We start from the raw sequence: 11,128 nt of genomic DNA on the forward strand, positions 1-11,128 counted from the left end.
CGCTCAGGGCTGATTTCCTTCAGAATGGATAGGTTTGATCTTCTTGCAGTCCATGGGACTCTCAAGAGTCTCCTCCAGCATCATAATTCAAAAGCATCAATTCTTCAGCAATCAGCCTTCGTCATGGTCCAGCTCTCACTTCCATACATCACTACTGGGAAAACCAAAGCTTTAACTAAAGCTTTCTTTCTAGGGCTCAAGCAGAAATAAATTTTGTGCAGACTCATAAATCCTGAGGGGGGAAGGGTTGTTTTCAGGTTTCAAAACTGCCTTTCCGAATTTTAAGCTTTTTAAAATTTCATTTTTCCACCATCAGGTTTTCCGTTCTATTTACGGACTGGCTCATTTACCCAGAAACAACTCTGATTCGGTTCATGGGAACTTAAGAATGCTTATGCTGCCTCTGATTGTTAGACATTCCATTATGAAAAGTTCCAGGGTAAAAAAAACTTGATACAGCAGTCTCGAACCTGGATCAATGATTGTGCTGGGTTATGCTTTGGACTGCATGCAAAGCCTTGTCCAAAATCACTCAAATCTTGGCCGTATCCAAACTGACTATAGGGGAAATCTGGCTGGGTGGTTGGTGGCTTGCTCACGTCCTGAGTTGGCAGAAGGAAATACTGATGGGACCTCCTTCTCTTCATGTGGAAGAACCATCCAGGAATCTGGAGAGGTTCCAGAATGCTGGAGTTACTATGGGAGCAATGGTCTTCCAACCTTCATCAGTAGAACCTTTGGCTGGAGCTCAGACACCCAAAAGGTTGGGGAATTTGGGGTACTGAATGCAGTTCTTTTCCAAGGGAAATGTGCCCCGAGGCTAGAAGATGGGTGCTTGCCTTAATTGCCTCCGTCAACCCCAAGATGAGGGTCCTGCTGCCACTTCCAAATGGCCCTTGCTTACATGGTTCAAGAAGCTAACGAATATTGAGAGGCTGAGGATAGGTGGCATTGCTATCTCTTGCCTGGAGACCATTCTGCTTGTGGTAGTGATCTCAACAGTATCCTGGGTCAAGCGGTTTGTTCGGGGAATCTTCGTGTTCCAGGGATTGTGGCAGGAATGCTCTTTGGGGAACTGTGTCTATCTGGCCGACACACCAAGTAAGGGCGACATAATGCTCAGAATTTTGAACTAGAGATCACTGTAGAAGGTCTCAATATTTCCTGCCAGTGATAGAAGCATTTAAACAGGCAACTTGATAGTTCCTCTCCTTCTTTGTAAACAAAGGAAATACTTAATTCTTATTGCCTCTCCTTGAGGGAGCGGGGTTTGCTTCTGCAGGTTTTCAAAGTACTTGAATGGGGATAGAAGCCAGCTGTGGAAGCACCTATTGGCTAGTGCCTGAGTTATTCTCAACCCACCTTGCCCCACAGATTTCTGGAACAATTTTGCAACTATTTTAAAAGGAAGGACAAGGCAATTTAGCCCTCCTTTGTGTATAAAAAAGAGTGTGTGGCAGACGCTGTTCAGCTTGCTGGTGGGTATGTACATTTGCAATTCAAGTGCAAAGAGGGCCCACATCACTGAGTGGAAACCCCACAAGATTGCTCTAAAGAGTCTCCGTTCATCCTAAAAGCAGCATCGGGCTTTGGACATTTCCAGTACACAAGAGATCCATGTTCTTACCCAATATTGTATGAGCCTTTTGCTCCATCTGCTGGCTAGCTCATAGCACTTCAGGAAAGAAACTTCAGAAAAGAGACTTTTGCCAGTGGCCCCGTCTAATTGGTTTTTAAAGTGTCTACCTATGCAGAATCCCTTCCACATGGACCTTTCTGCTGAGGAATCCCTGGGCATAAATTACAGAACCTGTGTGCCTTGTGGGATTTCCACGCATGCAGAGGCTGCACACAGGGCAACACTGTAAACTGAGAGTGTGCACCCTCAACCATGTTGCCATGCATTGCTGGCCAGGCCAGCTCCAATTCTGAGTGGACACTTATCAAAGCGCCTTTTTGTAAACTCTCTCCCACAATTGTGGGGCACTTCCTGGCAACAAGGAAGGAAAGCAGAAGGGCAATCATTGCAGAGAGCCACCATTTTGATTTCCCACAATGCTCCCTGTGTAGTGTTGCTCCATGCCAGGGGGCAGCAAACTTTTTCAGCAGGGGGCTGGTCCACTGTCCCTCAGACCTTGTGTGGGGCCAGTCTATATTTGGGGGGGAGGGGGATGAACGAATTCCTATGCCCCACAAATAACCCAGAGATGCATTTAAAGAAAAGGGCACATTCTACTCATGAAAAAACATGCTGATTCCTGGACCGTCCGCAGGCTGCATTTAGAAGGAAATTGGGCCAGATCCGGCCCCCGGGCCTTAATTGCCTACCCATGCTACATGCTCCCTAACCTCCAGTAAATTTGCCACAGTGCCCTGGTAGGGTATTCCATTGGGGATTTAAAATAGGGGTTCCCTAACCCACAAGTCTGGCACTGATCAGAGAATCCAGGGCAGGTATACTTAAAAAAGTTTTCCCCAGCATCAGCATATGTTAATGTCACCCTGAGATGGCATGGCTTTTCTGCAAGGGAAAGATTCCCCTACCCCAAAGAGCAAGAGATGCATTTATGTCCATATGCATGCATCGTTAAACAATAAACATATATGTTTCAAAAAGTTGCAAAGATGCTCTGAGGTTTGAGGATCATGTGTCAGTTCCAGTAACTGTACAGGCACTAGCCAATCAGTTCCTGCAACACCCTTACACAGACATCTGTGAATTCAGCTTTAGTCCCCTTTCTGGGAAAGGGAAATCATGGTCCCCAGGAATACCTTGAAGCCCAATTTAAAAAATAAACAAACAAACAACCCTAGTTTGATCAGAGCTGGGTGCCACCTTTCCCGGTGGGTTTTGCCATGCAAAACAAACAGCAGGCAGAATCAAGTACAGAGGCAACTTGCTTAGCGTTGTGCCAAAAGGAATAGAGGAGGAGTCCAGCTGGATTAGACCAAATGTCCATCTATCTAGTCCAGGAATCCCATTGCCCACACTGGACGAACAAATTATTCTGGGGAGCCCACACCAATTATTCTGGGGAGCCCACCATCCATGACCTCACGAGTGCTGAGAATAGGCAGAAAAGGAACAGGATATTGGGAAGGTGAGTGGAATCTAGTCGTAAGCGCATAAGAAGAGCCTGCTGGATCAAACCAGCAGCCCATCTGCTCCATCAGACTGTTCTTATGGCAGCCAGCCAGATGCTTATTTATGGGAAGCCCAAAAGCAGGGCCTAAGCTCAGCTGCACTCTCCTCTCCTGTGGTTTCCAGAAACTGATCTTCAGAAGCATCTGCCTCTGAGAGGTAGAACATAGCCATCAGAGTTCGTAGTCAATGATAGCCTTATCCTCCGTGAATTTTTAAAAAACAATGCAAGTCGGTTGCCACCTCTGCCATCCAGCACCAGTGAAGGTTGGTCCATTGTGAGGAATGGGGCAGTGCCCCACCGACCTCAGCTTGCTCTCAACCTACCCCCAACCCCTGGAGGGGTGTTATTGGATTGTTTTTATTTTGATTACCGTAGGTTCCGGCGTATAAAACAACTTTTTAACCCCGGAAAAGAGGTTAAAAAGTCGGGGGTTGTCTTATACACCGGGTATGGGCAGCGTGGAACGGAGCCCGATGCCCGCTGAGGCAGCGGCGGCTCCAAAGCAGCTGCAGTGGGCGGCAGGCTCAGATCCGCACTGGGCGGCTTTCTCCCGACGCAGAGCTGCCTAGCGTATTAGGCGACTGGGCTTATAAGACGAACCCCCAAATTGCAGCTGCCAATTTGAGGGGGGTCATCAAATACGCCTAGTCGCCTAATACGCCGGAATCTATGGTATGTATTTTGTGGTTTTATATTTTGATTTTATTCTGTTAAATGCCCTGAGACCTCTGGGTATAGGGCAGTATATAAATTCAATAAATAACTACAGCTCCCATCACCCCTGACCACAGGTCATGCTGGCTCAGAAGGATGGGAGTTGGAGTCCAACAACATCTAGGGACCCATGGTTGGCAAGGCTGGTTTGGAGGGTCACAGTTTCCTCATCCTTGGCATTCACAGCAGCAGAAGTTCAAGCGATAATCTCCTCACCCCTAGCAAGGCAGGGCTGGGGAACTGTGTGGATTCCAGGAGGGCACAGGTCAAAACCTGGTCTCCTGAACCAACCGTGAAGAAAACACAAGACTGGAGTCACACAATATCTAAGCCAGTCTTGGTCATTCCTCTTCATGGCCACAGATAAATATATCATTGGACTTCTGTTATTTAAACATACTGATGCAGCAGTTGAATGTTGATTTGTACAACTGTGCACCACTTAAGACAATTTTTGAAACGTTAGGTGGTTTAAGAAATACTTTTAGAATAAATTATAATGGTGTCACTCTGCCCAGGCACCTTTCTTTCAGTGACTGCATCGGCTGTTAAAAACGGCCAACCGATTTAGTTTCAGTTCCAGAAGTTCCAGTTAGGACTGCGGTCGGACTGTCCTGCCTCAGGAACAATCAGGAGGTGTTTCAGAACTGTGGTAGCCCATCAGGTGGCCACACCTCCTTAAAAGAATTGCTCCACCTGCTAGGATGGCGCTTGGGCTGTGAGCCTCTCTCTTGCCAGTGTGGTGTAGTGGTTAAGAGCAGTGGACTCGTAATCTGGTGAACCGGGTTTGATTCCCTGCTCCTCCACATGCAGCTGCTGGGTGACCTTGGGCTAGTCCCACTTCTTTGAAGTCTCTCAGCCCCACTCACCTCACAGAGTGTTTGTTGTGGGGGAGGAAGGGAAAGGAGATTGTTAGACGCTTTGAGACTCCTTTGGGTAGTGATAAAGTGGGATATCAAATCCAGACTCTTCTTCTTGTGGAGCAATTCAGAGATGGGACTGCGGTGGTAGCGGAGGAGCTGAGGTCTGAGATTAGGGACCGGGGCAATGAACAGAGGGCCACTAGGATAAAGTTTCTTTCTTTCTTCTCTCCTAGACTATATTTACATATCTAGATTTTTTATGCTGCTCTCTGCTGCGACTTCCTATGGGTCTGTGGTCACTGGGACACTTTGCCTCACACCCATCCAACCGCCAAAGTGGTGGACGACAACGTGGCCCACGCTAACCATCGGCCTCTGTTTTGTCTCGGGTAAGAGGAGCCATCTTCTGACTCTTATTTACCCCGCCACCTCCCCTTTGCGTTCCCCAAAAAGACTTCGTGTGGTTAGCACCCGACTGTCCAGGAAATGTGCAGGGAAGAGCAACCAAAATGATCAAAGGGGATGGAGGAAAGGTTGCAGCATTAGGACTTTTTAGTTTAGAGCCGTGTTTCCTGAAGTTGGGTCTCCAACTGTTTTTGGTCTACAACCCCCACCATCCCTAGCTAGCAAGACCAGTGGTCAGGAATTATGGGAACTGTAGTACCAAAAAAATCAGAAAATCAGGTGGAGACCCAAGTTTGGGAAACACTGGTTTAGACGAAAAGGAAAGGTAACTTGATAAAAGTGTGTACAATTATGTGTGGCATGGAGAAAGCAGAAAGAGGAAAGTTCTCCTCCCTCTCATATAACAGAAGTAGGGAACAACCAACAAAGTTAAAAGATTTGGAATTGATAAAAGAAAGCACATCTCCATGCAGTGCATAGTTATACTATGGTACTCGTTCCCACAGAAGGCAGTGATAGCCACTAATTTGGATACCTAAAATGTATAAATACTTATTCATGTATGCCACTAGTGGCAAGAATGTTACTTGCCCCAAAATGGACAGAAGCAGAAGTCCCAGTAAAGCAGTGGTGGCCAAACTTGGCCATCCAGCTGTTTTGGGACTACAATTCCCATCATCCCTGACCACTGGTCCTGTTAGCTAGGGATGATGGGAGTTGTAGTCCAAAAACAGCTGGAGGGCGAAGTTTGGCCACCACTGCAGTAAAGGAAGAAGGGATACAAAAATTTATGGAATAAGCAGAAGTGGTGAAACTTACTGGAAGAATAAAAAACCAAGGTAACATTTTTTATATACCGGTATATAAAAGAATGGAAATGTTTTATTGAACATTTACAGATAAATTATAAACAGATAAAAACACTGGCAGGATTATTGTAACAACCTGCAGTTATATGAGTATATACTTAAAGAAGATGAATAAATGAGTAAATTAAGTTAATTTGGATATGCGGAAGATATTAAAAACAAATTTAAGGAACCACAGAAAGTGGGGGGTGGGAGCCGAGTTCTGAAATGTCAAAATGAATGTAAAATTAGTGAAATGTATAAAACTAGTGGAATGTATAAAATTGGAAAAGTATAGATAAATAAAATGAAAAAAATAATAAAATTTGATGGCTTTAAAAGAGGACTGGGCAATTTCATGGAGGAAAAGGTTATCAATAGCTTTCAGCCATGATGTTCTGCCTCCCTGATCGGAGGGAGTAATAATTCTGAAAAGGAGTTACTGGAAACCACAGGAGAAAGGGCTCCTCACAGGCATCTGGTTGGCTACTCTGCGAACAAGATGGTGGGCTGTATGAGGCATTGACCTCAATCAGCAGGCGCTTTTTATGTTCTTATGACCAGTCACAAGAATGGGTTGCTGAGGCCAAATAAACAGACTGGTGAGATGGTTTCTGGAAATTCAGCAGTGTTACATGACAAATCCCCCCCCCCCCAATCTCCAAGCAGTGTGAGGTTCCAGGGGTACCAGATGCTCTGTGACCCCAGGGTCTGAGTAGTTTCTAGTGGGACAATAAGTCACGGCAGAGACTGTGGTGTCTTTATGGTATATGGTTTATTTACACATGTATATAACCTGAAGCCGACAATGGAGGCGACTACAGCATTCCTGCCGCAAGAGGTTGCTCCTCTTATAGGCACAGCAGCATCCTAGCTCTGGCAGCTTGCCTTTTCCCAAGAATTGTGACATCTCACCTGTTCTAATCTTGCTAACCTAAACCCTGGTCTTTTGTAACACACAGAGAGAGAAGCCCCACTCATCTGAATTATCATACAGAGTTTTTTGATGCTTTGTTGTGCTAATGAGATTTTACACATGTTGATTAGGTAGCGTTAAAGGGGTGGCTTATACACAAATTAGCAAGTTTGCCTAGTTTAATTAACACTTCGCACATGCGACTTCCAGGGGGTTTGAAGCTGTTTTCACACATGACCTAATACATGCATGGATCTATCTTAAGACAGAACCATACGGTCTGACATCCTGTTTTAACATACCAGTTAACCAGTTAACATACCCAGACATTTATGACCCCCCACAACAGACCTAAAACAATATTATTACTCCACTGTGGTCCTTTCAAACTATTTGTGTTGGATTGCTAAATAAGAATATCAGCTTTTATTTTGAGAAGAAATGCCGAGGCAGTTCACAAACTAGTTATAGATATGTAATCACACACTGTAGTTTGTAAGGGTCCTGAGAATTGTTCGGTAACCCCTATTCCCTCCCAGAGCTACAGTTCCTAGCGTTCCCTACGAAGAAGCATTTGTTAAACTACTCTGCAAATTGTAGCTCTGGAAGGGGAATAGGGGGTTTCCTAACAACTCCCAGCATCCTTAACTACAGTTCCCATAATTCTTTAGGTGAAGCTATGGCTGTTTAAAGACTGAGTGCTGAAGAACTCAAGTGCTTGACCTTCCCATTCTTTGCTATCTTGTTGGCTCTCACCTTCCAGGCTTCAATGGAGCGATGGGCCTCTTCAATTACATGAGGGCAGCCACCGAGATGACCAACACTTTCCTTTCATGGTCCCTGGCACCAGGGTGGTTCTCTGTCATTCTGGCAACCATGGCAGGTACGAGCTATTCAAAGCCCTGGGGGGTTATGGAAAGATGACAGGACTTAGGTGGGGAAGACTTCCTGAATGCAAGCAGAGAAGGGCTCAGTGCACACTAGGCAATTAATTGCAACCCCAGCTGTAAAGTCTGGCTCCCTGAAAAACTGGATTTAGCATCCTGGGATGCAGCAAGAAATAAGTGGCGGCTGGTTCGATGGGGCAAATGGGGCACTGCCCCACAAGCTTCAACTTGCCTTTACCCAGCCTCACCCTGCCTGCTTTCTTACTTACACCCAAGGGCCGCATTGCCTAATGGCAAACTTTCCAGGGGCCGCCTGACAAAAGTAAGGTAAAAAGGGACCCCTGACTATTAGGTCCAGTCGTGACCGACCTGGGGTTGCAGCGCTCATCTCGCTTTATTGGCCAAGGGAGCCGGCATACAGCTTCCGGGTCACGTGGCCAGCATGACTAAGCCGCTTCTGGCGAACCAGAGCAGCACACGGAAACGCCGTTTACCTTCCCACCAGAGCGGTACCTATTTCTCTACTTGCACTTTGACATGCTTTCGAACTGCTAGGTTGGCAGGAGCAGGGACCGAGCAACGGGAGCTCAACCCGTCGCAGGGATTCGAACCGCCGACCTTCTGATCGGCAAGTCCTAGGCTCTGTGGTTTAACCCACAGCGCCACCCTTGAAAAAAGTGGGTGGGGCCAAAGCAACAGAGAAGGCAAAGCCACCAACACTATACATTACAAGTGTACAGTCAAGTGGCCAAAGCCATGAAGTTAGGTGGACAGGCAGGCAGGAGGGCAACTTGCACCCAGCAACTGAAATGGGCTCCTTTTGGCTTACAGGTGTTTGTCACTTGGTGGCGAAGAAATGGGAGAAGGATGAAGATACCACAGAGCTTTTCACAGGCATGACTATAAAGACGCTGAAAGAGGACTTGGTGGAAAACCCTGCCTCTCAGTGTGCCCTCCGAGGGAGGCCGAGGGGGGCCACGTCAAAATCTGTGACGATTCTGTGAACTCAACGCTGCGAGATAAACAAGTGGCATCAAGTTTGGGCGGGTAGGGTGCCCTGGTTGCGTGAGGGCAACCATGCACCCGATGGCATCTGAGCTGTGGGAATTAGGGTGAGAAGACACCTTGGCAAGGGGTTACTTTTTGCGGGAGATTCCCAGCAAGCATCAAACATCATCATGACACATTCAGTTGCCTCTAAGCTACAAATGATGGATGTCGGCATCAAGGGGCACTGCAGTGATACTTCACATCATGCTTCTGAACTTTTTTGTAAACACTATTTCTTTGCTTTATATCCTTCCTGAATAAACTCCTTTAATATGCTTCATCCTACGACTGTTCTTCTAGAATCACCTCTTGACAGGTGCTATAGCAGGAGTGGGGAACCGCTGGCTTTCCAGATGTTGCAGGACTGAAACAACCATCCCTGACTGTGGACCAACACTGGCTGGTGTGAGCGGAAGTTAAAAATCCAACACCTGGAGGGCCCTAAGTTTCCCATCCCTGTAATAGAGTCTAACGCAGTGGCCAATCAGGCAAAATTGGAGGTTTTTAAGCAGATAGCCACCTGTCAGGGATGCTTTAGCTGCAATTCCTCCCTTGCAGGTGGGTGGCCAACAACTCTATACAGTTCTCTTAAGTAGAGAACCCAGGCAGACATGCAAGGTACAAATACAGTGGTACCTCGGGTTACATACGCTTCAGGTTACAGACTCCGCTAACCCAGAAATAGTACCTTGGGTTAAGAACTTTGCTTCAGGATGAGAACAGAAATTGTGTGGCAGCGGCACAGCAGCAGGAGGCCCCATTAGATAAAGTGGTGCTTCAGGTTAAGAACTGTTTCAGGTTAAGAACGGACCTCCGGCAGAATCCGAGACCTGGGAGAAGAGAGGATGGAAGAGGACTGGAAGAAATTTAAGACTTATTTACAAAAATATTGTGATTTAATGGAATGTTAAGAAAGATGCTTGGTTATAAACAATTGGCCATCACTAAAATAGATCAGGAAATGATGACAAGAGAGATTAAGAGAAACAAAGTTGAAGGACAATCATTTTAATGTATTTTATTGGTATACAAGTTGGAAATAAGATGATAATTTGCTTGACAAAAATTTATTAATGACGTAAATGGGAGCGGGAGGCGTGAGGAAGTTCAAAGATGACAGGAAACTTTGTTAAAGCAAAATAATACTGTTTATTATTAATGTACTTTTTTCTTTTTTCTTTAAAAATCTTAATAAATATCTATAAAAAAAAAAAAGAACGGACCTCCGGAACGAATTAAGTTCTTAACCCGGGGTATCACTGTAATACAATTATTCTTTTGTAATGGGAAACAACCATAGCAAATGTTCTGTATGCAGAAGGCGCCAGGTTCAGACCCCTGGCCTTTCCAGGTAGGTATGGAAATATCCTCTGCCTGAGACCCTGGTTGATAATACTCTGCCTGATGGGCCAATGGTTTGACTCAGTCCAAGTCAGATTCCTATGTTCCTCCTGTTGTGGTGTCTTGCGGAAATCTTCTGCAGAGCTCTTCGCTCTTTTCTTACCTTAGTACTTTAAATGAAGTGTGTTAAGTTTGGAGAGCAAGGGCCAACCCCAATTTGCAGATTCAAGTATAGCAACCTATGGAGAGTGTTGAAATGCAAACCAAGGCCATGGATGCAGGATCAGGCTAATGGCCCATCTAGCCTTGAGCACTGGAGGCCTGGGAAAAAAGAAAATATTTTGGGGGGGGCGACCACTAGAAAAACAGGGGTCAGTTCCTCCCCCGTTTTCCAGGTTTTGTAGGGGGTCGGACAGGAAGCTCTGGCTGGCAGCAACCATGCCAGTTTCGCAATTGCAAGGTGTTGAGTTTTTTCCCCTGTTGTTGTTCCGTTGTTCCCCTTTAGAGGAGACACGTGCCTCCCCATTTCAGACGTTACATTGCCGACCCGAAGGTGGGATGACACGGAGTTCGGTCGGGTGCAGTTAAATCCAAACCGACACCACAGACGGCGCGCTGTTCCCGCGAGCAGGCCAGCCCTGCACGCAACAATTCGCACAGTACAGCCGGATCCGTAACTGGGTGAACAAGACACGCGTCACGACCTTTCACCCAGTTTCCTCCAGCGCGCGCGTGCAGCCTCCCTCCCTCCTCAAGCCTCTCCCTCTTCAACAGTAACTTGGACGCCGCTCTGATTGACCTCCTTTCGTTTCGGAGGCGGAGTGTGGTGGGGTGCGCGTCACGTAAATACCGCTGGTTGATTGGCCTGGACAGATGACATAATCTCCGGAACCCTCGCGCTCCACCCCCCATTCCAATGCTGTGATTGGTGAAAACGGCACATCAGTCATCCAATTTG

The 11,128-nt window shown here is 46.5% G+C and overlaps 2 protein-coding genes across 2 annotated transcripts in view; one reads left to right on the forward strand and one right to left on the reverse strand.

Annotated features, from left to right (window-relative positions):
- Positions 1–11,128, reverse strand: part of LOC309375319 (uncharacterized protein) — a 282,552-nt gene that overhangs the window by 78,663 nt on the left and 192,761 nt on the right. The window lies entirely within an intron of this gene.
- On the forward strand, positions 716–9,109 carry LOC309375286 (lens fiber membrane intrinsic protein-like). Its single transcript, XM_081920946.1, has 4 exons — positions 716–1,101; positions 4,957–5,112; positions 7,656–7,775; positions 8,611–9,109. The coding sequence occupies exons 1-4, from the start codon at positions 828–830 to the stop codon at positions 8,781–8,783; spliced, it is 723 nt and encodes a 240-aa protein (XP_081777072.1). The 5' UTR covers positions 716–827; the 3' UTR covers positions 8,784–9,109.

This window comes from Podarcis melisellensis (assembly GCF_964234715.1).
Source record: "Podarcis melisellensis genome assembly, chromosome: 8".
NCBI classification, from domain to species: Eukaryota; Metazoa; Chordata; class Lepidosauria; order Squamata; family Lacertidae; genus Podarcis; species Podarcis melisellensis.

Coding starts and splice junctions, on each gene's coding strand:
- LOC309375286 (XM_081920946.1), top strand. CDS start 828: ATGGGTGCTTGCCTTAATTGCCTCCGTCAACCCCAAGATGAGGGTCCT. Junction 1,102..4,956: donor CTATCTGGCCGACACACCAA/GTAAGGGCGACA, acceptor CTTCTCTCCTAG/ACTATATTTACATATCTAGA. Junction 5,113..7,655: donor CGGCCTCTGTTTTGTCTCGG/GTAAGAGGAGCC, acceptor CTCACCTTCCAG/GCTTCAATGGAGCGATGGGC.